The sequence below is a fragment of the Accipiter gentilis genome, chromosome 29 (genome assembly GCF_929443795.1).
Source record: "Accipiter gentilis chromosome 29, bAccGen1.1, whole genome shotgun sequence".
In the NCBI taxonomy this organism is placed as follows: Eukaryota; Metazoa; Chordata; class Aves; order Accipitriformes; family Accipitridae; genus Astur; species Astur gentilis.
In genome coordinates, this window is record NC_064908.1 from 17,501,865 (window position 1) to 17,529,625 (window position 27,761).

The window sequence follows — 27,761 nt, forward strand, 5'->3', positions numbered from 1 at the left end:
CTGCTGTGCATGGCATGAATGCAGCAGCTTGCCTGGGAAGTGCCTTGCTGTTGGGGTTGCTTGTTTGTTGTTTTTTTTTATTTATTCACACAATGTCTTGATAAGTTCTCAGGCTCTTTGAGGATAGGAATTGTAGAAGTTGGGTAGAGTTGTAGAGAAGTTGCTCGGGTCAGATGTTGGCAAAGCTTCAGGGAATTTGGGTGCCCAAGTTAGGGCAATGAAGAACTGAATTTCAGCTTAAACAGCTCTTTGAATGAAAGTTCGGAGTTCTCAGCACTTTTGGAAACTGGGGTGGTCGAGTCTCAAGACAGTCCTGTTGTTGCTGTTTCGCTCCTGGTCTCTGCTGCCCTGGTTCTGGGAACTGTACGGAGCTTCAGGGAGTTGCTTGGTATTTCGTGCAGCCCTGGGTCAAAGGCAGAGCTAAGGGGCTTCGTAGAAACAATAAGTGTGCATGTATTCTAAAGTCTTTGGTTTCCACCCTGCGTTTTGCTTCATAGAAAAAGAACGTGTTCTTGTAAGGGCTTTTCTAGATAATTCCTTCTGATAATCCTTTGCATTTCTCAAACACCCTTGTTCCTCTCTTCAGAAGATACCTTGCAGCAATTATTTAAGCAGATCACCACTTTGCCGTTTACCTTAGGGAAATAGCTGTTATTGGAGATTTTCTGACTATACCTAATTTAGGATTCCCCCATTTTTAACCTTGTCCTGGGTTCAGCTGGGATAGAGTTAATTTTTACAGGAACCTGGGAGGTGGGGGCATAGCCGGGGCAGCTGACCTGAACTAGCCAAGGAGCTATTCCATACCATGTGACATCCTGCCCAGTATATAAATGGGGAGCGGGCCGGGGGGTGGGCTCTGTTTTTTTTCGGTGGGGGAAGTGGCGGAGCGTCGGGTCCCGGGTGGTGAGCAGTTGCACTGTGCATCACTCTTTTTTGTATACCTTTTTTCATTAGTGCCGTTGTTGTTGTTGTAATCTCTTTTGTGTTTGTCCCAGTAAACTGCCTTTATCTCAACCCTCGAGGTTCCAGTTTCTTTTCCTTTTCTCTCCTCCGTCTCCTCCCCATCCCACCGGAGGGGGGCGGAGGAGTGAGCGAGCGGCTGCGTGGTCCTTTGTTACCGGCCGGGCTGAAACCACGACAAACCTCATGGTCCCCATGCCTCTCAGGCTGTTATCTGGGCCTGATACTTTCTTTTCCTCCATGGCTGCGTCTTCCAGTGTCTCTCTGAACACTATTTGTGAGCCCTCCCTTGCCTACCATACCCAGAAAAATAAACAGCCCTGTCTCCTTTTGCCCTCTATTGTTTCTCTCTTTTGTGCTAAGTACAGTAATGCCTCTGAGCTACCCCAGGGCTCCTGCGTTCCCATGCTTCCCCATCCGTCTCACAAAGGACCTCTTTTCTCCCTGCCTTCTGGGTGTTGGGGCTCTGCAAATATGTGCCAGTGACCCTCTGCTCTGTATGAAAATAGACCCTGCCTTTTTGTAGCTGTCATTTATTTTTGCTGCTTTAATTAGACTTGATCCTGCTTGTATTTTTTTCCTTTGACCCTTCTTCTTACTGCAGTGAAAGTATTCAAAAAGATTTTTAGCTCCCTTTCTACCTGTGCATACCCAGCTGTGCTGGCTCACACAAGTTGTCTGTCTTTGGATTAAGTTGGAAGGAACTTTAATTGCAAGACTCCAAACTTTCCCAAATATTTCCTACTTGTGTGTTGTAAGGCTCCCCTGGGATGGGACTGCACACTTGTAGTTCAGATTATCTTTCCATCTGCTTTTGCCTAAAGCTGGCAGCTATTTGTGCGACTCCCTCAAATACTTGCTTCCATGGGGATTTCAATACTGCTGTCGTCATTGGATTTGAAATATTCTTACTCGGTGGCATCTTCATTCATCCTGGCTGGCTGCTTTTCAGGGATCATGTCCAAACAAAGGACCTGATAACTTCTCATGGGCTGACTGTCATGTGCTGAGACTGTGGCTTCTCCATGTACAGGAGAAGGATCTTTCCCTGGAATGAATTGCCCATTCCTGTTAGGATTTCAACAGAGTGATGCTGATTTACACCACATGAGGATCTGCTCTGTGGTATCCTGGTTATGTACAGCTAAGCTGTTTTCCCACCTCATCAATATCCCATTAATCAAAATCCCTCTTTTGCTGCTGATCAAAGCCCTGGCCTTCGCACAGGCACAGATTTATCTGGGAAAATATTTCCAGCAACCACCCTGGAGTGCAGGCTGGAGCAGCATCCCGCAGCCACCTGACTACCTTCATGGTCCCCAGCTGTACTGCTGCTTGTCCCATCAGCCGTCTTTAGAACATCTCTGTGGATCCAGCTTCATCCCCTGCCAGAGTAACTGCATCTTCCTCCCTCTGCCTTCATCTCTTCGGCCGGCTCTGCTGCTGCCTCGAGTTGGTACCCACGGCGGCAGCTGCCACACTGGATGTGGATGTGATGTCAAGTGGATGTGGATGTGATGTCAAGTGGCGATATTTCCAAACGCGTCTGGGAGTCGGCTGTCCTTCCAGAGCATCCTCGTACATCCATCCCTTTGCCTCGTGAAGGGCTCTTTCATTCCGGTGCCTTTACCTGGATGATGCTTTTATTTGTTTCTGAGTGCACAGGTGTGCTTGGCAGAGGGGATCGGTGGTGTGGGCTGTTTAACCGTGGTGCTTTCTAAAGTAAAAAAAAACTCACCCAGGGAACAGAGGATGGAGTTGGGAAGGAAGGGTGAGTGTCGCAATGATGAGAAGCGGTTTCCAGCATGCTTTGCTCTGAAAAGCAGGTGTGTTTCTTGCCAGATCTGCATGGATGAAATGGAAAGAAACAAATGTAAAAATTCCCCACCCGGGTCTGCAAGTGTGTGGGGCTTGCTCGGGGGGCTGCGCATGGATGGGGGTGGCCGACAGCTGCTTTTTGTAGACAGTGCGTGCGAGCAGATTCCTGCCCTGTGAGCTTGTCTGCTTGAAACAGCCTGGGGTCTTGTTAAAAACTGTTAAAGGGCAATAGGGCATGCTAGTAGTTATCCTCGTAGGATGACTGACACATCATTACAGAGGGTCTGCGGAATGGCTTGGGAGTGGAGGCAGGTTCTTGGGCATGTGCTCGGGGGGAAGGTTAGGGTGTATTTGGGACTGAATAGCAGTGGCAGAAAAAAAATCTCCGGTTTAAGGCTTATAAGGCGCATGGTTAATTAGCATTTAATGTCGAACGTAAGTGATTAAGGGGAAGTTTATTGGTTGGCCAAGTCAGTACGGTCTAACGTTCGGAGCTGCAGATGAACTGTTTCTTCATCTCTCGCTGACTCCTGTGACCTTGCTCAAGGCCACTTGTATTGTTATCCTGCTTATGATAAAGGAAGAAAATAAACTTAACAAGAAATGTTGTGAGCCTTTAAAACAAATAAAGGGGATAATGTCAAGGTAAATGTCTTATGCTACAGAGAGAACAGTTTAAAAAGTGGTTAATATGTCAGGGTATTGATTTCTGCGCTGCTTTTTAATCATCTGTTTTTCACCTGCTGCATTTTTGTAGCCGTTGGAAGGGTGAGAATGATGCAGGCTCTGCTCGTACTGTCGTTAAGAGACATGGGTAGAGTACATATTAATACCAACCTACATTTAGTCTAGCTATGCTGGATTGATCATTTGAAGCCGAATGGCTTTCGGGGGCTGCACAGCTTAGTGCGGGAGCTGAGTCTCTCACCCTTGGAGGAGCCTGAGGTTGCTGTGTTAGATCTTGCTTGGGTGTCTCTATATGCTGTGATTGCATTGCTCAATATGATGTAAATGAATGCTTGTTGTGCTGTGTTCTTATACAAATTTGGTTTTTGATTACCCATCTCTTAGGGACACAGTCTGCCAGCCTTATCACCTTACCTTATGAAGTAAATTGCTTTCAAACAATCCCAGTATGTTCAGTGGCAAAGTAATATGCTACTCCTCAATGGGAATAGGGCCTGGAAGAGTTATGTGGGGAGCGTATGCTTGTGCTAGGCTTCTGCAGAAAACCTCAGCTCCGCTAAGCACTTCTTTTATTTACAAAGCTGGAGTTTAGTTGTTTCCCTTTAGAGAATTCAGTTGTCTGATGGAAAACTGGTTCTTCAGTGTTAGCAAAAATCAAAAGAAAACCAAAAAAGCCCAGCTTTTAGTGGCCAGTGTATCAAGGTGTTGCTTTTGTGCATTTTACTGGCTTCACTGGAGTATCTCTATAGTTGTCTGTGATTTGTGCCCTGGAAACTCAGAACAATTTGAGAAGTATTTGTTCCCTGATAAAATTGTGAATTCCTTTCCAAATGTGGCACCATTTTTAGGTTGGGGGGCATCAGGAGAGTGGGCCTGCAGTGAAATTAATCTTTCAGCATGTCTTTAATCTATTTTTCTGGGTTTAGGCTGAAATGTGAGGAAAAGTCGGTATTTGGGATTAAAATTGCATTTCACTCCTGCTGGCAGTGAGACTCAATTTTCTTTATCTTTGATCTTTTCCTAAAGCAGCATCAAGACTTTTGTTTCATATTTGCTGTTGTGTCTGACCCCTGGTAGAGCTCCGAAATAGCTCAGATCCGGGCGAATCATCACTCTTTAGCCCCAGAGTCCCTATGTGTCTTCCTGCTTTATTGTTTATATTGCTAATTCCCCAAAATGCATGCTCTTGGGTTTAAGGCACTACATGAACTACAATCTGAGGAAGATCACTGGCAACGCAGGAGGGGGAAACCCGCATTGAAGGGGGACAATATCTTGCTAGGCTTCCCTCTCCTGCCCACTGACCGGGACAGAAAAGGCAGAGAAAATAAAACGTGGTGTGAATCGCTGCTGAATGTGCAGAGGGTGGGCCAAGTTGCTCTGCAGAAGCGTGAAAGACGTCAATCCCACCGCTTCCCTTTGCCGAGAGCATGCACGTGCCACCCTTTATGTTGCCCTGTTTGTTTAGTGCTTTATTCATTTTTTTTCCTGCCTGGGAATGAGAATTTGCCCAGTTGCCTGTCAGGAGCAGGCAAATGGTGGATTGAAGGGCTCAGCATCCGACTGCTGCCAGGGTCCGGCCGTCTTCACGCGTGATGGTGCTCACCCTGCTGCGGTGCCAAGCACCTCGTCTGTCTGCCAAGCTCCTTTTTCAATGTCATCTAAGCTAGTTGCTTGCAGTTAAGAAGCCAGAAGTATAATTTTCTGAAAGCACTTGGAGTATGTAATGTATTGGGATACAAAAAGCATCATTATAGCAGTCTGCAAATATTACAGGCCTGACTGATCAAAGTTGTGATTGAGCTCTTTAAACCTCCGAGCATGGTTAAGAGGTCATGCCACAAACCAGTTCCAAGCAAGTGAAAATAAGCTTGAGACTGAGATTGACCTCTCCCAGATGCAAGGTCTTTTTGCTTACAGCCTGAGAAAAGATGTCCTGGAGATAGAGCTACTAAAATACAAAGCCCTTTTCTTACCTACAGAGAGAAATGCCACACTGGTCACCATGCTAGCTGAGTATTGCATAAGGAAATCTTCAGTTGCTTCCATGCGTTAGCTGGAAGGGAAGCAGTAGAGGAAAGTGTATTTTCATATATTTTTATTGTGCTTTGGGTCTGGTTCGTGGGAAGGTTACCTGATACGTATTATCTACCTTTTTACTAGGAGGGGAGCACTAATTGCTTTCTTGCCTGAGTTAAATAGGTTTGCAAGGATCCAAGTTCTCCCTGTGAATGCAAATAGAGGGTCACCTTTCCTTCGGGCTCCCCACGAACATCTTGCACAGACCTGTGTTTGACCAAGCAACCGGTGTTGAGACACTGGTTCTCGGCACTGCCTCCTTATTCTGAAGGTAGCAGCTTCCCAAGGACAGTGTTTCCTGGCTTTTTCTTCTCTTCACATCCGTCCTGGGGGTGGAAAGATCAATAGGAGGGGTGAGAAATTTTTCTTACTGTTCCAGCTTAGCTTTATGGCCCTGGATAGCTTCATTTCTATTCTTTCTCAGCCGTGCTCTGATGGATTGTCTTGCTTTCATGCAACTGGAATCCCAGCTCAAAAGGCCTCAGGAGCACAATAAAACTGTGAGAAAAGAGAAGGAAAAAAAGATATTGAGCAAGTGGTTATGTTACTTCAGCCGTCCATTGCTAGATATCAGCTAGCGGCATGATGTGGCAGCGTGTGGGGGCAAGGGGGGCATCAAACCTCTGAGCCAGATGTGCAAAACGAGGGTCGTGCCCAGGAGCAAGCGTGGGCACTGGTCCCTCCCTGCACCCTGTGAGCAGGGCTGTGATGGGAATATTGCGTCTTCTCATCCCTTTTCTTAGAAGATTTGGCAAAGTTGGAAGGGCTGTAGGAGCCAGCAGCTGAAGCGGTGATAGGGCTTGGAGGCTGGAGCTGCAGGGACTCATTGGAACAAGTCAGTAGGGGAAGGTCCTTTCCAGAGGCTCCGGAGCAGGAAGGATTTAGGTGCTGAACTTGACTATTTGCTCAGATCGGTGAATTTGAGAGCCGAGTGCTTGAGCCAGGCCACAGGGGAAAAGGGGCCATGTAGAGAAGTCCCTGAAGGCCCTGGCTGGAGGACCTTTACAGCTATTGCACAAAGCCCAGCTAGAAAAATGCCCAGAAAGAAGAATACTCTGGCAGGAGATGGGCTGCAGACCAGCAGATGTGGTTTTCTCGCAGCTCGTGCTCTGCTGTCGCCGGCTCTCCTGCCCTCCCTGTGGAAGCACGGTCCCCGGAGGCACCTGAGGAGCTGGAGGATGGTGGTTTCACCAGTTTGGTTCCTTTCCAGCAGTGGAAAGAGGCAATTTTAATAATGGGGGTGATGAGAGGAGCCTGCGTGCAGGGATCCCCAGGGATGTGGAAGCGTGCGCAGAAGTGACTCTGAGCAAATTTCTTGGCTCTTTCTTTCCTGTAAGCCAGGAGTGGTTTTTCTTATCTTCTACTTCATCAGTCTGCTTGAAACCTCACCTTAAAACTGGGTTGTGCACATTTTTGTTCTCAGTAAAGAGACCACCATAAGTGCCTTGGCATACGTTTCTCTTGATCTTTCTATGCCGGGTGGATTTCTTTTAGCCACGTTACGTTTGAGTGCTGCAGTAGGACTTCAGAACTGAGGCCCCTTTGGCTGGGTAACCTGCATGCGTTCAGGGAAAGGCTAGTTCCCAACAGCAAATAAGTAAAGCAGAGATGCGTAGAAGCGACTAGTCCAGTGTCATAGCACAGTGCTGGTGGTGTGCCTGGTTTTTTCTCAGCTCTGAGAAAATAAGAATTCTCCCAGTTGCCTGTCAGGAGCAGGCAAATGGTGGATTGAAGGAGCTCAGCATCCTACTGCTGCCAGGGGACTTCTTACCCTTTGCCCATCAAGTTTCCATCTCCCCAGCACGCAGTCGGCCGGAGGCAGAAGCCATCCCTCCTCCATCCCCTCGTGTCTGCAGGGAGATGGTCCTTTTTCCAACAGTCCCCCCTTCCCGATTTCCCCGGGCGAGCAGGAGGGCAGCGGCAGCTCTGGTGCTGCCCATCACTCCAGTACCACTTGTCAGTACTGCTGGGAGTACTCGCAGTGGTTTTTATAACTGTCATTGGCCTCTAATTAGATGGTCGATGCCAAAGTAATAGTAATAAAAGGCTCTTTATTTAAAACAAACCCATGTGAATAATTATGTAAATATTTGTCTGGGCCAGTGTTAGTTTGAGTCCTGGGAAAGCTTTTTGGATGGGTATCTTGGATATTTCTTCTCAGCTTTTATAGTAGCATGTTTCAATTTAGATGCTATCTTTGGGTTTGAATTCGCCTTCATGTATAATCAAAGACCTGAAATGACATCTCAGCTATTAAGTGCAGCAGATATTACCAAGAACAGTCAATGTGCAAATCACGTTGTAACTAGCTTAATAGAAAATATCTGAAGGTGTGTGGGGGGGGAAATGGTCATGCAGCTGTGACCCAAATTTTCTAAAATCAGTTCTCGTCCCTGTGTGACTTGGTCAGTGCTGCAAAACACCATAGTGGCAGCTGTGGGTTTGGCGCAGATGAAGCCATGATCTTATGGGAATATTGGTATATGATGAGCAAAAATCCATCGTCTGCTTTAAATCAGCTCCTGAACCAGTAGTGAGAGATGGTTTCTGACAGTGGCTTGGCTCGTCTGGGAGGGTTTGTCTCCTGTCACAGGTAGGGTGGTGCAGGGAGGAGGGGGCTGGTGCTGGGTAATTAGTTCCTGATAGCTATTTGTAATGGAGATACTGCTCTGAGTGTATGAGGCGGTTAATGGGTTGGCTTTCTCCCCTAATGACCGAGGGTCAGAGATCACAAGGGTCACTCAAGGCTGAACAGGAGTTTCTTGATATTACTTTAATGCCACTTGAAGTGTTAATGGTGATAAACTTCTTCCACCATTTGGTGCTGCTGGGACCAGGGAGCTGTGGGTAGGTGGGGAGGGATTCCGTGCTTTTAATGCAAAACCTGACGACGTGCCGTTTCTTAATTTGGGCAGTAGGGAAACGCACCGTGTATTTGTTGTATTTATAATGGGACTGGAAATCGGAAAGGCATGGGAGCTGGAGTGTTGTATTTGGATAAGCCTTTTCTTCTGCATGTTTGGACATCAACAGATTATATATTATTCTAGCTGGTACATAAAAAAAACCTCAACTGGCCTGAAGTAAAATAACGTTCATTCCCTGGTGACATTAACAAAGAAATCCATTTAAACACCTAGTCGGGAATAAGATCTGCTGAATAAATACGGATTAGAACTGAGAAAATCATTAGGAACTAGTAACTTAAGTGGTGGATTTCTCCCTGCTTGCAGACTTCCCTTGAGGGCATCACAGCTTTTAGGTTGGTTTGTGGGGTTTGTTGAGAACTGATGAAACTCATGGCTGTAGGTGGTTAATTCAGGCCTGCATCTTCTTCCTGCTCTTCTTGCCTTGAAAGCAGCACCTGTGTTGTGCAGACTTGGGCTATATAAACTCACAAAGGAATTAATGCTCCTGAGAATTTTAGAAAGCGAGCTTCAGAAACACTTTTCGTGAAGTCAAGCAGATATTAATTTGAAATTTGCCTTCTGGCTACATTTTTTGATGAGGAAAATCCGATGTAGGTATAAAGTAAATGCTAAGTGTTCATAGATTTAAACATCTGACAAAAGATTAGTTTTACACTTCTTTCCCTGTGTCAAAATATTCAAGTGTACAGTAGTGCTGGAAATAATTCAGTGTTGGGCTTTTTTAAATCATCCAATGAAATATTTAAAAATAAAAATTACTTATGCTTCGTACCATTAACTTTATGGACAACTAAAAACCCTGCAGTGCATAAAAATGAGTCTTTAGCTCCTAAGTGACTGTATGCTGGAAGCATCCCAGCTGGGCTACCTATACGGGGTGTGGGGTAGTGCCCTGTAGTAAACCCCTCTGTTGTTGTGTTCCCTTTTAAATGGCTGATGTGATGTGCCAACCACGCGATGCTGATTGCCAGTGTGACTGTAGCTGCAATGTTTACCGTGGTGGAATTGATTGTAATTATGCAGGTGCTTGTGCTAATGTGTTTAATGAAGCTCATGGTTGGGCAATCTACTTGCAGCACCGCAACAGAAATTAAAAGGCCAGGCATGGCTATGGGAAGGCTGTGGAGGGGGTGTTGTTCCAGAACGGCTACTATTCCCCCCGAAGTTATCCGTTTTGACTGCTCTTTCCAGACTCTTTTGGCCTAGGTGATAGAAGATGCTGCCTGTCCCTCTACCTCTTGTCCCTTGTGTCCTTGTGTCCCAGCAGCTCCAGCTGTGGTACCTCTTCAGCAGCAGCTCCCATTTTCCCTGAATACTGCTGGAAGATGCCGAGAGGGGAACGTAACCCTTTGCACTGCAATTGCGGGTGATCCCATTTCCCTTGGCACAGATTTCCACTTAGAAAGGGGTCCTGTGAGCTTTTTTCTAGCCCTGAAGCGTCAAGAAGAGATGGGGCATTGGTCATCCTATATGGATGTAGGGTGCTTGTGCCTCCTGGTGCATTCCTCTGTGCTTCCAGCCACTAGCATGGGAGGAGGAGGTGAAAAAGCTGGGACTGTGGTGTGTTCTGTTCCCAAACCGCCCTGACATTCATGTAGGCTGCTGGGTGCTTTTAAGCATCCAGTTTAGATGGGCTGGGGCTTCCTGCGTGTAGGGCATGACCGTATATCTCCATACGCTGGCTCCAGCCTGCCTGATGAAACTCATCCTGTGTCTGTGAGTGCTCAGTGACATTTTGGGGATGCAGGGAGACGGTTACCCATGTAAAATGACACAGAGGGTTGCAAAATACTGCTTTTGCAGGAAAACCCCAGTTCAGCTGTTTGAATTTTGTTTCTCTTTCTGGAAGTTTTTTGTCTGGGAGGCTTTGAGAGGCGTCATGTGGAGAAGACCACTGCCTTGATCCACGTCTCCTTAGTTTCCTCATAAGGGGATGCCCTTCTTGGTTCAGTGCCAGGTAGCTTTGGGTACCAAAAAGAGGGAGAAAGGTGCCCTCCGATGTGCTGCAGCATCTAAGAGCAGCGGGCTGGAGCAGATGGTGGCCCTGGCAGCGTGCTGCAGCTGGCTGAGAGAGGATGCTCACGCTTGCTCTGACAAAGAGGCTGTTATGTCAGGTTTTCGTGTATTATTTTCCCCCTGTCTGGGAGCTGAGCGTGCCAGCTTCTTTCTTCCTTGCAGGAATAACTATTCTGCACCCCGTTAAAACTGGTTGCAGAACTTCCGTTGACTTTAATGTGCTGCAAGATCAGGCCCTAATTAAACCTTGCAGAGCTGTAAGTGGTTGATTGTTACAAAGTGCTTGGAGAATGCAAATGCCGTCCAAGTGCCAGATCGTCTGGAAACACATGGCACTCCTTAGAGCAAAGACAAAAGGTTGAATTTTCCTTTTTCCCCCTTCAAACACACCTGCTTGAGAGCTGCAGGAGCCCCTGGGTTGGCTGCAGTTGGCTTAGGTGCGAGTCCCACGGCAGCGCAGTGAAACTGGGGAAGGCGGTGGATGTCCTGTAAGCCCGAGCCAGAAAATAACGATCACTTATAGAAGCAGTAAATAATGTTTTGCTTAAAGCTGTCATTAGCTTGAAGTGAAACCTGTAGTTTGGTTGGGTTGCCTTGACTGCGCAACGTGGGGATGCTGGAGTGCGACTCAGAGGTTGTCCCCAGGCGATGCTGAGATATTAGCTGGTTCCTCATCACCTCCTGCAGAAAAGCACAAGGTGCCATAGGCAGAGGTGACAATTCTCACAGCGAGGTGGTTTTGTTTTTTTTTTTTTTTCCCCCCTCCACCTCAACCTAGAAAACCTCAGTGCTAAACCTGCAGAGCTGCTTTCCAAAAAGCTGGGCCAAGGTTTTGTTCACGAAGAATGATAGACTCCTCGGATGCAATTTCCATCTCTTGCTGGTACATCTCCACGTGCTCCCTTGGGGCTGAGGCAATCCAGGGGCTTTGCAAGGATTTTAAAGTGGGGGTTTTGAGTAAAGGAACCAGAGACTTGGGGTGGGAGGGGAGGAGAGGAGAGTGTCTGTTCATTTGCACATAACTTGCATCGCTTTATGTCTGGCTTGCAGAAACTGCTCCTAAACCTGAGCTCTCTTGAAGACCTCTCAGTTAATCATTCCGAAGATGGAGTCATGCTCTGTCACTATTTCCTTTTGCAGGTCTGCTGAGCGTGTGAGCTTGTAGTTTTAATAACTCTAAAAGTTTTAGTCTCCATTCACCTTTAGTTTTTTCTTTAAAGGGCAAGATGCCTGCCAGTAATGAAACTGCTGCTGGAAAATTTCCCAAAATGTCATAGTGACCCAGAAATACTTGATATAACTGGTGGGGGATTGGAAAGCTCCCCCTGGACCCTGGAAGCCGGGGAGTGGGGCTGGCCGGGATGGGAGCCGTGGGCAGGGTGGTATGTGAGGCATCTCCGCCGCGGCCGGGGCGTGCGAGCAGAGGCAACGAGGGCGACTGCGAAAGCTGGTGATTCACCTTATTCCTTTGACCTTGCTGTCAGGACAGTCCCATAAAAACTCCTCGGACACTGAACAGTCGTGCTGGGGGTTTGGCAGGGCTTGACTCGGGCTCTGCCTTAAAAGGCTGTCTGCTTTTCGCTGGGGCTGATGCAATGGTTTGCTTCGGTGGAGAAGAAGTTGTGCTGTGGGCCCCTTCTTGGGAAAAAAAACGGCGAAACCCGGTGCAAATCCCACTGACCCCTGCAGGGATGGGGAAGGCTGCCCGCGAGCAGGGAAAGGGACGCTGTGCATTGGCTTTGCAACCTCAGACCAGCCCTTCTGCGGACTGCCCTTTCCCTGGGCTCTGGATTTTGTCCATCGCTTTTTCTCCCAGGATTTGTGGGAATTGGGGTTCGGCAGCTTCTCGAAAAGGGCAGAAGCCCGTCCTTTGGGTGCTCTCCTCCATGTGCTCTTGGCTGTCCCCAACTTCCCAGTGATGGATGTGTCCCTTGGCCGTTCTCTGGCCCGCGGAGAGATGTGCCCTGGCTCCCACGCTGGCGTGGGGCAGGAATTGCCCTGGCCGGAGCTGTTCCCATGTCAGAAGAAAGCCCGTCCTCCTCCCTGACCCTTTAGCACCCTTTTTCCTCCGCTGAGCAATCCGTGTGCTCATGGAGCCAGCCCTATACTGCTGTATTGTTCTTTCCCCGACCAGGGGAGAATCTGAAATCCTCAGTTTTTTAAAACGAACAGGTTATTTGCTGCTCTTGAATGGGGCTGGGATTTCCCCCAAAGTCCTAAACGTTTGCCTGTTTTCTGCGCGTTGTGTCTTTAAGTTTTGCGTGGCATTTGCAGCAGAGATTTTTTTTGCGTGGTTTAATTATATTCTGTGGAGGAAAGGCCTGCTCTTTGCTTGCTGTTAGCTGCTAACACCACTGCTTTGTTAGAAACCCAAATGATTGATTATTTTTTAAAAAAAGATTTACGCTCAAAGGAACAAAGATTATTTGATTCTTTGAATTTAATGTAGTCTTGCAGAGCTGCTCCAGTATCAGTTCTGGGTTTCTTTCCCTTTTGGGATTATGCATACGATCTTTCGAATCTGACTCTGCATAATGGTTTCCTTTGTTCACAGTTGGGACTATTTGGGCCTTTAAAAAAAAAAAACCCATAAGGGGATGACATGAGTCATTGGTGAAATATTCGGCTATCTAGAGCAATGTGAATTGACACAGCTCTGTTGCAGCTATTGGAATGAGCTGATGTGCACCAGATGAGTATCTGACCCCTTTTGTAGCTGGCCTTTTTTTTCTGTATTGTGCCCCTTCCTAGGGAACAAACTTTTATATCTTCGATCCCACAGTTCAGATTTCTTGCTTCTCCTCCTTAAAATGCCTTTCCTCTTTGTCCCAATACATCATTTTGTTTTACTGGGCTGCTGGGATGCTGAAGGTTTTAGGGGCTGTATTAAGTCCATCTAAAGGATGCTTGAGCAAGGGCAACTGGAACTTTATATTCCTACTTTTTGTCTATATTTTGTCTTGGCCTCTGCCATCTTGTTTTAGTCAGTTATCTGAGGTCTGCAGCCAGGAGGTCAACAGTGGTGAGAAGTGTTTAGATAAGGAGTAGAAATTGTTGAAATCCTACAGGCATGACCTGGAGACTCCAGGCTCCATGAAAATACGTCGCTAAGTGAAGCAGCTTTCTCATCTGCGTTTGGCCGTCTCTTACGGTTCTCAGCACAGGAACGTTTACCCCTTGGTATTTAATTCCTCCTAGAAGCCGAGACATCCATTTCAACCTCTGGGCAGCTGGCTGGGGGGAGAGAAACCCCAACCGCGCTGAAGGGTTCATCCTTCCCCCTGCACGCTCTGCCTTGCTGGTCGGAGTTTGGTCCTCCAAAGGAAATAATTGAGCGTTTATTTTGCACTAAGAACAAACTATCTCGGAAAAGCATTTCAAGCAGCAAAAGCTGGTAAAGACGGAAGGGAAAGGGTCTGTGTGTTTGGCATGTTTTTTTTCCCCGCAGGGCAGTAAAGCACCCAGCGTGTTGCCCTGCCAGTAGCTCTGTCGGTGCCGAAGCTCAGCTCCCTCCTGGAGCAATCCTGACCTTGGCTGGGTTTCCCGGGTCGGGATTAAAGCGCGGTGCTGGGTCACAGCTGGCTCTTCCTCTCCCCCATCGCTGCGTGAGCGCACCCCGGTCTGACCTCTCGCAGCTCGGCAGCTTTTTGGGCTTCGGTTGAAAATTACCTTTTGCCTTAAAAAAAAAACACGATAGCCTCCGTCTCCTCCCGGGAATGGGGTTTTGCTGGGTGTGCAGGCAGCCCCGCGGAATCTTCCTTTCTTGTTTGGGAAGGTGATGCATGCGGTGAGACAGGGCGGTGCTCTGCCTAATGGTTTTTGTGCAGGATTTATTGATGTTAATTGGGGAAAATAGGGTAATCACTTCATACTTGTCATCTGAGTACCTGAAAGTACCTTCCAAAATTATCTCTTGTAACTTTCTCAGGACACAGCTGCTGGTGAATTTCTGGCTTAAAGATGACAAAAATGAGAGATGGGGATGTTAGGGAATGGATTTTCTGGTGGCATAAGTAGACCTCATTTCATTAGAGCTGGGAGTTTTAGATCCACCTTATATCTACTGAGTGACCTGGCACTAACTGGCTTGGCCAAGGCTGTGTGGGTGAGACAGCAGCCCAGCTGGGGCCAGGAACTGGCTTGGGGTTGTATTCTGCTCTTGGAGGTGGTGATGGAAACCTCAGGCAACCCCTGGTCAGATCTCTGAATTTACCTTGGCGCAGTCAAGCCCAGGATCCAACTCTTTTTTTTTTTTCATTTTTATTTTTTAAAATTTTATTTAATCCCTCACTGTTTTACCTACTGCCTTTACATCAGAAAGATAAATTCCCTGTTCTTCATCTATGGAATGAGTCCAGTTATTGTTTTGCATCAGTTCATAGCGATCCCCTTTGGCTTTGAAATGTATGAAACTATCCTTCTGGATAAGGTCTGAAGTGACGTGGGTGGTTCAGGAGGCAGGGAGATCCGGGAAAGCTCTTGCAGGTGCCTGAGCACGGTGCTTCCATGCATGGCCACGGGGCTGGAGCGGAGGGCCAGGACCCTCGGGGCCAGTTGCCCACTTTGACTCTAAGGAGTCAGGACAGCAGGGTGGCCACAACGGAGCCACTCCAGCCGGCCTGGATGCTGTTAGAGGTCTATGTGCGGGAGAAACAAGGCAATTTAAGTCAGTTGGCTAATTGTTGGCAGGTTAACTGCAGTGTATCGCTTTGCTTTTTCTGTGAAAATGATTCTTTCCACCTTTCTGTGGATCTCGAGATACTTTTCAAGGAGGTGCTACTCTTGAAATAATCTTTATGGATGTTATTTACTGTCATTACTTGCTGTGGGGTAAGATGGCATGTTTGTTTTATATTGCTTGTTCATACAGGAAGGCTTTGCTTCCCAGTAAACCTCCTTCACTGGTGATGTGACACTTGGATACGAATACCCAGACTGGTGGGTTACGTACTAAATGATGAGAAAGTTGCAGAGGACACGTGGAATGAGCTGGGAACATAAATGCTTATTCACTCTTCACCTTGTGACCTCAAATCTTTGGCAATAATTGCACATAAACTATAGTATGACTAAGTGCTGTGTCATTAAGTGCTGAAGGTCTGTGGATGCCCTTTAGCTGTTACGAAACCAAATGTAGAAAAATGGTTCTCCGCTGTTACAGGATGGTGACCCCTTCTCCAGCCACCCAAATGTCTCGGTTATTGTATTAATACAATGACAGGCCAGCTGTGCACAATAAATGCGTCTTGGGATGCTGATGAAGAATTTTTTCCACTTTGAAGGGTAGTGTAAGGCAAAAAGTTCAAGAAAGGAGACTTTCTTGATTCTAAGTTCTGGGAACGTGGTCAGTGAAGACACTGAAGGCATGCTTGATCTTGTCAGATAAGACTGAATAAGCTACAGGTGTACCTTAAGGTGGCAGTGGTAGTGTAAGGAGAAGGCTTTGGCCTCTTAAGCCCAATTTTGGCCACAGCTGTAATACGGCTGCTGTGTGGCAGCGCAGCTGCTTTCTTGTTTTGTGGACAGCATGTTGCACTGGGCAGCGCTGGTGGTGTGTGTGCGATTTTGGTTGATTAAACTGCTCTGCTAAAACCTTTTTGCTTTTTGGTCCGTTGAAATCTTCAGGGTCCTCTTGACCATTTCAGTGAGATGAGCAAAAGCGAGTCGGAAAAACAAACCTGTTCTCAGCAATACACCGATTTTTTGCTACAGCATCCTCTGCTGCTCCACTGGAAAATGGGTGGAGGTCTGCGAAGAGGAAGAGGTGGATTTAAGTGCAAACTCATTTGGAGCGTGCAAACTGCTGCAGGTACAGCTCTTCTTGCAACGAGGACGCTGGCCTGATTGGGGAGGTAGTTTTCTTGTTGATCGGTGGATGCGTGGTTTTTCCAGGCCCTCGGAGGAAGGGACGGGCTGGGCACGGTGTGGGAACTCATCTGCTGCTCTCATTAACCGAGTGTTCTCCAAGGGTTAGCTTTGATCTCTGGGGATGTCAAGGCAGAGCCTTTCGCTAGCGAGCAAATGAATGTAACAGAGCCATTAAGAATTGGGGTAGGCTTTCCAGATGTGCTGCAGAAACAGCGTTGGTGCTCCTGCCAGTCCCATGCTGGGTACCCAGCTCTGGGGCACCTGGCACCGCGGGCTGGTGGGTGGCTTGGAGGTGCTGGATTGCCTTTGAGTCCTCGTTATCCCGAAGTGCTAATTATGCACTGTTAAGTTTGCAGTTGATGTATAGTGTTGTGGTGTTGCCAGCTTGCTGGGATTTGTATGAGGGGTCTTGTGGGTACCTAGTGGGGTTTTCTTCCCTTGTTTTTCTGAAAGTTTCTCTTCCTAGAGCCATGTGATTCACTTAAAGTGAAGCAATTAAAAAAAATAAATAATAATCATCTTCCCAAATGACAGCTGGAAAAGCTCGAAGATCACACTGAAAAACTGGGAGGCAGCTTTCAGAACAGGTTTATAAAATTTCTTGTGCATAATTGGGCTTTAATAACAGATTCATAAACCTGACTACATATAGTTGGGAAAAAGAAATATGTTTAAACATCATAATTTACTGGAATCCAGACTATACTCTTTGAATGCCTGGCTTTGCCTTTTGACCGGTGCGTGTTAGTGTTGCTCAGTTCACCCTGAGCTGTGCGGGGTGCGTGGGGAGAGCAGCCACCCCTGAATGCTGGGGCATAAAGCAGAGAGGCCACGGAGGATGACCGTCACCAGCAGAAGGCTGCAACAAATTCAGCCTTCAACTCGGTGGCAAGTTTAAATATTGCAGATTTCCTTGGGGATAAGGATTTAATTAAAAGACCTTGCAAAATGACAGGAGAGAGAATTGTTTTGAGGTTTGTTATTTGTAATTTGGTAATTTTTCAGACGCTGGAAATGGGGATACCCACATGTTAACATATAAGCGACTTATGTATCCTGATGCTTGATGAAGTGGTTTGGGGCCTATTCAAGAGTTTTGCTTCAGGTGTTAAAAATGATTATTAGAGGCATAAATATGGCTTAGATTAATGACTTCTAGCTAATGCTGTATATGCTGGGATTTTCAGCATGGTCTACAGAAGCTGCAGGTCCATCTTGCACTGAACACCACCACTTCCATGAGGTTCTTGGGTTGGGGTTTTTTTTGGAGGGCGGTATAGCGTCTTATTTTCCTGCTGATCCCTCCTGCTTTTAAGAACATTAAGCTGGGGACCAGCCAAGGGGGTGAAGAAATGAGAAGCAGGGAACTGGTGGCGTGTGCCCTTTGGGCTCATACCCGTTAGACCTTGCGGGAGTGAAGCAAGGACAGAAACACGGAGCATAGCTTCCCCTGCTGAAAGCAAAGCAAAATGCCTTGGCCAAGGAAGATAAAATTAGGAGGGTCTGGGCTTGATACGAAGCTTGGTGGAGAAACCAAACTGTTTAACCTTTGCATAATGGTTGTGTGATAGATGGTGCATGGAAAAAGTCTTTAACTGACCTTCACTGCAGTCGCTGAGGGTGGGCTGGTTGTCCACTCTTCTGCACTGTGACTAGCAAGTGTAATGGCATTTAAAAAAAAATAATCCTTGTTTATTATTGCACGTCCTGAAGGATTAGCCAGACTTAAGGCCTCTTTTTCCTCTTAAAGTTTGATTTAAAGAACAGTCAGGGAAAGGAAAGGTGGGGATGAACGACCTAGTCATGTTGGGAATGGGGTTTGCCCACAGTCAAGGGTGTTCAGTGTGCTCTAATATTCACCTTCGGATATTAACGATGCTCTGGTTTCCTTTTGAGTTCCTCGGGGATATTTCTGTTCCTGCATCCCACAGCTGAGTCCGAGCAGGAGGTTTGGCTGTGGTTGATGGTAGCAGGGAATGGCCACACTGACCCTATTTTGGCTGGAGCCTGTGCCCAGCCCAAAGCCAGGGAGTTTATTTCAATGAATGCTGCTTAATTTGCTTCAATATTGATGTGTAAGAAAGAAAAAGTGGCTATTGGCCACGGCTGAGTCGGGGTGGAGTTATAAACTTAATACCAGCTGCCTCTGTTCCAGGTTTTAACAGGTAATTAAATAATTTAGGATCAGATTAACACAAAGATTAGCCTTGTGGTTAAAGCCTTGGTGAGACATGGAGGAATTAGGGATTTAATTCCTCCTTTTGCCACTGTTGGCTCATCAGTGAGCCATTCACCTCTGCTCTGTTAAAACGGGAAGCAATGATCCTTTCTCGTCCTGTTCAAGGGCTTTACATGCTGCTGGGTGCTGGCTTTTGGGGCAGCCTCTGGTCTGATTTTGGTCTAATTTTGGCTCCTTGGGGTTTGCGTCTGTGTACTGGGTATATTGCCACCCTCCTCCAGAGCAGCAGGGACGGAGCTGCTGGTCTCTTTAGGGAGCCCTGTGCATCTCGAGTGAAAGAATGATCCTGTGTGTAATGCTGCATAGTAATGTTATTCATAAAATGGCAAGGGAAAAAAAAAAAAAAAGCTTTCATAAAGCAACAGCTAATTCAGTTCTCAGATGAAAGCCAAGCCCAGTGCGAGCTTGTAAGAAATACCCTGTAGGGCCTGATTTTGGTTAGTCTAGTCTCTGTCCTTCTGTGCACGATGCTGTCATTGCACCTAACAGGAGATTGCTGAGTTTAGATTTGGCTGAAAAATCAAGGGCAAGTAAATAAACCAATTAACTGGACAGGAATAAGAGTCGCTCCTGCGTGAAGCTCATCTTTCTGGAGAGAGCTGGAGACTTTTATGCTGCTTAAGTCCTACTCGAACTGGTGCTCTTTGTGAACTGTAACACAAGTGGTCTGTAGGGCTTCAGGTGGTTTCTCACCTCCTCTTTGATTTCCAGGAGCAAGCAGAGGTGAGACTCGTGCACATCGGTGAACAGAGCCGATTTCCTCTCCTGCTGGTTACCTGCAGTTTGCAGTTTGTGCAATACCCAGGCTGTTACTTTAATATCTTGCTTTGACCTAATCCGTCATAGTTATGGGGGTAAAGAGGATTTTTCTTCAAGAGGAAGATGAATTGGATGTTGTGTTTGGAGGCTCACAGCGGCACAGGCGGGTGCTTGGATCATCCTTTAAAAATGAGAAATGCTGCACGGGGCACTGGTGATGGGTGAGGGCTGCTCAGAGGGCTCCGCGCAGGGGCTGGAGCACCCAGCCTGCGATGTGCTCATGGCTGGTCGCTTCTGGAGGAGGTCCAGCTCCCCTGGATGCCCATCACCTTGCAATAACTGCTGGGGGAGCTTTTGGCAAGCGGTTGCCAATGTGGCTTGCAAGTGGTGTTGTTCTATTAATGCACACGGCCGGCGAAATCTTCTGTTTTCACGTCGCGCTTCCTTCGTGTCAACAAGCTGCGTGATTTTAGCTTAGAAGATCATGACCGTGAGCACGTTTAACTTGTCCAGCGCTGTGCACTTCTACGAGATGACCATGCTCTGGTGTCAGCCGGGGCTCCCTTGCCGAAGGAGATGATGTTCGCACAGGTTTGGTCGTAACAGCAGCCCAGCTTTTGAAGGATGGGTTCTTCTGCAGACGTTTTCTGTTCCTACAAACCCCTCGGCCCCACCGTGGCTGCTCTTCGCGGGATGCCTTATGTGCAGCGCTGTGAGCGAGGTTCACATCCCTGGTGGGGACCGGGCTGATGTCAGGAGTCTGGAATTCACATCCCCTCCCCCTTGTCTTTGCCTTTTTCCCCTCTCCTCCCTAAATAAATGTTGGAGGCAGCTTAGGAGCTGGCTGACTTGAATCTCTTGGAGCCCAGGGAGGTAACTGGAAGCAGAGCTGGAGTTTTATTGTAATTTTAGTTGCTTAAGTGCAGCTAGGGCCGTATGTATGCAGATTTCTGGGTGAAATAACGTGGTTAAAGGCAGTGGGAAGGTCCAAGTGGCAAGGACAGCGTAGACAAATGTGTGTCATCCATATACCGTCTAACGAGAATGAGAGATGAGGAAACATTACAGCTGTATGCTGCTCAGGCCAGGCTCGCTCAGCTGGTTTATTATCTGCAGTGTTGACTTGGATTTGCCATATGTTTGTAATCTCTCATTGAGGGCCCAACTTCTCGGGATTGTGGAAACTTCTAAAAACTGCCTAACAATGTACATGAATTTTCCATGCAAATATTAGGCTGATCTTGGTAACCAAAACTTTTTATATTGTAAAAGACCTGTTCATGCTGTTTCTTTCCACTGCTGGCGTGCTTGTGTTCAGTGCTGATGCACATGCTGTATGCAGCCCTTCCCCATGGATGCACCCAGTTACATATGGCACATCCCTTGCAAATCCTTTCCCTCTCTTTCCTTCTCTTGGTCTTGCTAGTAATATGCTTGATTCCAGTATGAGGCCAACTTTTTCTTTCCCTTGCAAGATTTTTTTTTTCCCCCTGTATTTTTCTGCCTTTTGAGATGTGTCGTTCTTCTGCGGCTGCAGTAATGCCACACACCTTCCCGAATGCAGCTTGGCTATTTGTGATCATTTTGTGAGCTGGTAATAAGCTTTGCACCCTTGGCTGCACAGTGTGGCAAGATGCCCTGAGATGCTGATGGAAGCTGGGACCGCCAGCCCAGGGGGTTAGTCTTGGGTATGATTGCAAACATCAGACTATCTAATGTGTGGCTGTCCTTGAGGATCGGAATAATATCACTCTTTGGGGAAAGTAATAGATCAAGTGGCAAAAGAATACAGCTGTGATATATTGTCCAGGCCAGGCTAAATGAAGCTGTCGGGCAGACATTTGCTTTGAGCACTGCTGGGGGTTTGCCGAGTTGGGTGGTTCACATTTCTGACAGCACTTTGCTTCAAGTATCGAGTCAAAATTCAAAATAATTTCTTTTAAGCGTTTAAAGTCAGAGCTGGTTATTCCATTTCTGGAGATACCATCTCTCCTGACGTGAGCAAGACCAGATTAGGAAGTTAATGAGACGTATTACTTGCATTACTTAATCGATGTTCTAGAGACCTGAACATCTGGAGGTGAACCAGCCCTGACTTGGCTGGCGTGGGGAGCACTGGGTGTCAGACAGGCTGTCTTCATTACCTAGTTTAATGTCTGCAGCAGCAAGAGCCTCAGGATACAAGCCTAATGGGATGTAGTCGAGGAGGGCTGTTGAGGAAAGGAGCCTTTTGCTTCATGTCATTAGTCAAAATGCCCGTGCGGCTTTTTCCTCTCCTGCGAATATGTGTGTTTTGTTGGCTGTCCGGCTGCGTGCTTGTATGCACTGGCTGTTGAGCAGAAATCCCAGTGTCGTGGTGGGGAATACCTGGCAGAGAGGGGGAATTATTTGATGGGACTTGCCTGGGCTTGGGCCGAGTTACGGAGGGGACGCTTGGCTGTCTGCAGTGGAGTTGTTGCATCCCTGCCCCGTGTCGCCTTGCTTCACCCTGGGCAGGGTTAGACGCCGTGCACAAATCCTGCCAGGGTCTGGGCGAGCCTGCAGGCAGCGTCACCAACCCACGAGCACCAAAGCGCTACGCCAGGGGGCTGCTCTGCCCGAACTTGTTTATAAGCTGAGGCATGGCTGTGGGTTTACCCGTTATCCCGGCTAGTGTGAATTTATGTGCGGTTGTTTTGTCGGGGGGGGTGTAATCCTTCAGGGAAGCTTGCTCAGGTATTTGCTTCAAAATAACTTTTTGGATCAACCGACTTAAGAAAAAAGAATGGAAATGTTTGCATCGGTGCGATGGCACCTTCTTGATTTAAAGCCTTTCTCTCGGATCATGAATTTCCTGTCTAATGCTTAATCTTCAGGATGTACTTGAATGATGGAGATTGGGTGAAGACATCCAGAAAATATAACTACCGTAGCTAATAACATAGTGTATTCTCCATTCCTCCCTAGTGCAGACAGCTGATCAACTGTTCCTCTCTGCATTGAATTAGTGTCTTTGACCAGCAGTACGGCGTCCCAGCTTTGAAGCTGGTATTAACATTGTACTTGCAGATGTATTGAAACCATATTTCATCTGTTTTTAAAATTGTGATGATTGATTTGTGTGATGCAGGCTAATACTGATTTGGAAATGAGGAAGTGCCAGTCCTGTTGCCTGCTAATTCTTGTTTTCTCCTTTTCTTTTTTACAGCTGAACCCGCAGACCTCTTGAAGGTATTAGATTTTCATAATTTACCTGATGGTATAACAAAAACAACAGGGTTTTGCACAAGCAGAAGATCTTCGAAAGAAGCAGACGTTGCTTATAGAGTAACAAAAGATGCTCAGCTTAGTGCACCGACAAAGCAGCTGTATCCTGGTGAGTCTGCAGCTTTTTATTTGTCATATGGAAATACCTGCTCCTTTTCTCAGACTCCGCAGGCACATATAGGGCACTGCGTAATTCCTTCGTTTTCCAAGTGCGTTTGCATGCTCCCTTGGCAGGGAGTGGTTCTGTTGTTTCAGGGGGCTGCAAATTTTCAGCCATCAAATAACATTGCAGTAAGTTGTTCTTTTATCACTGCATTTGCACATGGTGGCGGGTTTCACTGCCGAAGATGTGGCCAATGCCTACATCTGTTCCCTCCTCTACTAGAAAGTTTCTACTGTCTCATTATCACACAGTGACATCCAGCTGGGGAGAGAGACTTGGAAGATGCAAAGCAAAGCAGACCGTGTTTTGTTCTGTGTTTGTGGAGTGCCAAGCACAGTAGGGTTTTATTCTGTGGCTGTGGTGTCTCTCATAACACAAATAATCACCATATAAAGATAATACACTGCCCCACAAGAACAGATGTCCCAAGAAAAGTTGTTTGAAGAAATCGGAGGTTCATTAGAGAAAGCCAACAAGATGCAGGAGTTCACAAAGCCCTTGAAAAGCATATGGGCTACTGACCGTTTTATTTGTCACTGAGAATGCACTGGAGTTCAATTTTTCAGGCCGAGGGACAATCACTACTGTAGAGTAAAATGTACTTGTAAAAAGGCTGGACACATTATGGACTCAAACTACTCGCTGCCCAAGAGCTTCGGTCTTGAACATGTAGTCACCATCAGAAGTCTTCCTTCCAAAGCCATGTGGGAGCACTGCTGTATCCCTGTTTTTCGTGGGGTGGTGGGAGTAGGCATGGTAGGACTTTGTATGTTTGGTGAGAAAATTTCCTTTGCCGAGGAAGGTTTAGCAATGAGGCGGAAAGACGTTGCGTGTAACTCATCTGTGAAGCAGTGTATGACTTAAGCAAAGCAGACAGCCACATTCTCCTTCGGTGTTTGCGAGAATTAATAACACAAAATGCATTAGCTAAATCGGAGGTAATGTGGCATGCCACTACCAATGTTTTTTAATTAACATACTGTATCTATCAGACCCAGCCTGTCAATGGCCTAAATGAGGACTCTGAGGCTGGACTGCTGATGTGCTTGCATCCTCCAGTCCTGTATTTCCTTCATTGCATGTGTTATCACTAAGGTTATTTTCAGACTTCATTATTATCCTGCTGTGACACTAAGCAGGTAAATTATATTTAAGCTGTAGTGAGCAGGAGCATACCCTGTGTCTTGCATACAAACTGAGAGCCTGACGTGAAGGTGAGAGCAGCGGTGGGTGGGTAGCCCTCCATGGCATGGTCAGCCCTTAGTGAAGGAGCTAAAAGCCTGTTTCCTTGCCTGCAGAAGTACAGAACAGACCCTGCATTTGTTTTTATTGCTGCCCATGGCAGGGCAGTCCCTTCTGACTATAGATAATATCATCGTCTGCCCAACTGCACTCCTCTGCCAAGTTGTGCCTTCGTGTCCCAGAGGATTGTGCGGGTGGATGTGGGGAATATTCATCCCAGGGACAGGCAGCAAGGGCGCTGGCCCCTGAGTCCACCCATCTGTCCCAAGACAAGATCAGCTGAACCTAACCAGTGTGTCTTTAACCGCTTTCATGTACTCTTTCCATGTATCTGAAATGACTTGAAGTTTTGGCCCAGCTGGTGTCGTCAAGCTCAGAAGTGCTTGAAGGAAATGGTTCCAGTTTAGAATATACAACTGTACTGGGTTTGAGAGCTTTCCAGTAGTTGCTGTAGCTACTGTGAAATCTTGCCTGATCGCCTTTGCGGTATGGAAACCAGCAAACAATGGTGACCATGAGATATAAAAGCAAGAATGGAGGAATCTGGCTAATTAACGTAGCAAGGAGACTGGATGACACCACTTCTGACAAAGGTTGACACAACAAGACAGCATGCAGGACTGAATCGTGGTCACAGGAGAGAACTCAGCCCTGTAGGATATTTTCTTGCTTTTGTCCCACCTTGCTACTTGTATGTCCTCATTGAGTTCTTGGTTTGCATCTACTGTCTTCCTTGGGTGAGAAGATGTGGATGGTGTTTCCTTGGTGTCATCAAGCAACTTTTCAATCATTTCATCATCTGGACAACCGTGGGGTGATTGAAGCAGCTCTGTCCCTCTCTGGAGACTTCCAAAGTCATTGAGTCTGCTGCTTGCTAAGGAAAGAGGAAGGGAAGAGCAAAGTAAAGAACCCCCCGTGTTTTCCGTCAGATCCACAGATGTTTCCTCAGTACATCTTCATAACTAGATGTGACTTCAGCTCACACCACCAAATGAATGAGAGAGGAGATAAAGATAACAAAGTAATTGCAGTGCAATGTACCAGGGGAAATGTGGTTTTAGTGATTTCATGTTAACAGGCGGGTGGGATGTAGCATAACTTTCCCTCTCTGCTATAGAGCACCCTAGGCAAATGTACACCGCACATAATATTTTGTGCTAATTAGAAGTTGGTGCTTTTCTAAGATGGTAATTTTATGGGCTTTGCATTCTGCTTCCACAGCCACAGCCAGCAAAGCAAGATATATATATATAAATATATATAAAAGTTTGTCTGGGTTTTTTTTTCAAGCCCACAAGAGTGAGAAAATCTGCTGAGATGCTGTTTGTCCTTGCTCCCTAAATAAGTTCTGCTTCCCAGCAAAAACCGTGCTTTTCCAGCAGAGGCAAGAAAGGCGAAGTTTTCAGTGGCAGCCAGCAAAATGTCATTTGCATTCTTCTAGCAAACTCTGTATTCTCCACACTGCTTGTGGGTGTCTGCATATATGTATTTAAGAGCTCAAAAATCTCCATTATAGCTTGAAGAGTCATCTCGCAAGAAAACAAGCCATTCTAAAATTGAGAGTCTTCTCAGATGAAGAAAAAGGCCAGAAGTTGGTGACACCATTGAAGAGCTGTTTTCCTTTGAAAAGTGGCTCTGGAAATGACACCATCTCACACAACAGATCTGCTTTGTGTTTGTGTCAGGAACTGGATCAGCTCATTGTTTTTGCTGATTTTTTTTTTTTATTTCCCCCCCCCCCCCCCCTCTCTTAAGCAGCTAAAGCTTTCCTGTCCTTCCCACATCAGCAGCAGGGCTCTTTATTTTAGGCTGCCTTTGGATACACCTGCAGGATCTGGGCTAGGAAGGAGCTCCCAGCTGTCCCTATGTTGAAGACCATGAGATTGTACAAAAGATTTAATCCCTGGTCATGGTGCTGAGGAAAGAAGAAACTCAGCCTGACTCTAGTGGTTTGCATGTTGGGGCATACCATAGGTGCAATTTGCTCAAGTGAAGCTAACGGTGTCGGCATGTCTGCGTGGGATGGAGGGATCTGTACCCACCCTGGACCTCCTCAGCTCTTTCCGTGGCCCCCTCTGCAGAATTGGGGTCTTAAATCCTTCGCTGCCTTGCGGGAGGTCGCACGTAGTGAATTTGAAAGGGATTTGGCCATGGGGTAAAAGGGCGATGCTGAGCCAAATTCGGCATCGGTGCGGTGCCGTTAAGTGAAGAGATGGATGTGCAGCATCTCTCAGCATGAGCTCATTTGATGTGAATTGATTATAAGGGCTTAATCCCAAACCCGTTGTTGGGGGGGTGTCTCCATTGTCTTTAAGGGGATTTGGGTCAATTTCTGTGTGCTTCATATTTATTATGATGTATTTATTAGTATTGCTGTCTGTATGGATGCATTTTCATACATCATTCAATAGCCTGGGTCATTTCTAGCTATGACAGTGAAGGCATTGTTATTTTGCCAGGACAGCAGAGCAGTAACAGAGTAATGTCAGCTATAATTCATCCATTATGGTTATTTGGGTTGAGAAACTCACATCACCATGGAGACATTTTAATAATAATGAAAAAAAAATTAAAAGCAGCTTTTTAATGAGTTGGCAGCTTGTCCAAGTTGAAAGGTACTGTATTGTGGATTCATAATGAAATTTTGGACATGAACTATTTTACATAAAAGGCCCAAAACTGTAGCCTGTAATTGGAACCAGGAAGGCGTATGGTCTTGATTCAGCTCTACAGGAGGATTTGTATAGAGCAGGAGAGAGATAAAGCTCAGTGCATCCTATGGGAGGCACAATAATCAGATGCCTGCATTTGCCAAATATCTGGGTCTGTGTCCTAGGGGGAAATCAGGCTGTAATTATGGCATTTAATTACCGACTGCGAGTCCTCCATTCAGAATACTGCTTTATGCTTCTTTCCAAATGTTATTTAACTAAGGTGAGGGATATTAACTTGGTACAAACAGCGTGTGTCTCTGTAGGTATCCTCAGATATCCCCCTCGGTGCCCTCTGTTTGTACAAGCTGTTTGTAGCAGTGCTGGTTTTTGACGCAGCCCAGCCTGCTTGTGCATCCTCCACCCCACGGTATAGCCCTGTGCTGGGCAGCTAGATGTGTTTAAAACGCTGGTTTGTTAATAAAAGTTAAAGCAACTCCCGGGCAGAAGAGGAGAGGGTGAGCTCATGGCCTCCTCGTGTTTGAACTTGCTAGCTTTGCTGTGGTTTGGAAGAATTCCCCACTCCCGTGTTCCTGGTCCCCTCCCTGGGTCAAAATCCCCTACGCAGCCCTGGGATACCGTCTAAGAAAAGGGTGAAGAAAATCTCTTTGAAGCTTACGGGCATCGCGCTTGGACATTTTTTGTGGTTTATATGGCTATGCATCTGCAGTTTAAAAATGATCCATTGTGTCGTTCCCTGCATGCCACCGGCTGCCACGCATGTCGATAGTCCCAGCACACACACACACACACGGCAGTGCCCACGGTAGGGCTGCCCCACTTTACTCTGCCCTGCCGGGGTTTAGGATTTCTCAAGCAGATACCCAGCAGTACAATGCCATCCTTGTTTCTGAAAGCCTGGACCTTAAAGGAAGGATACCCTGCAAGGCTCACGCTGCTGAAATGCAGCATCTGAGGAGGTTATGCCCTGTAGGTACCCTCTGTTTCCATAGGTCTCACCTCCAATAATAATTTCATCCAGAAAGCTCCTTACTAATGCTTCTGGTCTTTTTTTTTTTAAGATGTCCTGTTTGGGATGT

At 46.7% G+C, this 27,761-nt stretch overlaps 1 protein-coding gene across 2 annotated transcripts in view; it reads left to right on the plus strand.

Moving 5' to 3' along the window:
• Positions 1–27,761, plus strand: part of COL5A1 (collagen type V alpha 1 chain) — a 159,410-nt gene that overhangs the window by 14,835 nt on the left and 116,814 nt on the right. For both annotated transcript variants that reach the window (XM_049832115.1, XM_049832116.1), the window contains exon 2: positions 22,547–22,714. In XM_049832115.1, coding sequence (XP_049688072.1) covers positions 22,547–22,714 — 168 coding nt within the window. The remainder of the gene's footprint in view (positions 1–22,546; positions 22,715–27,761) is intronic.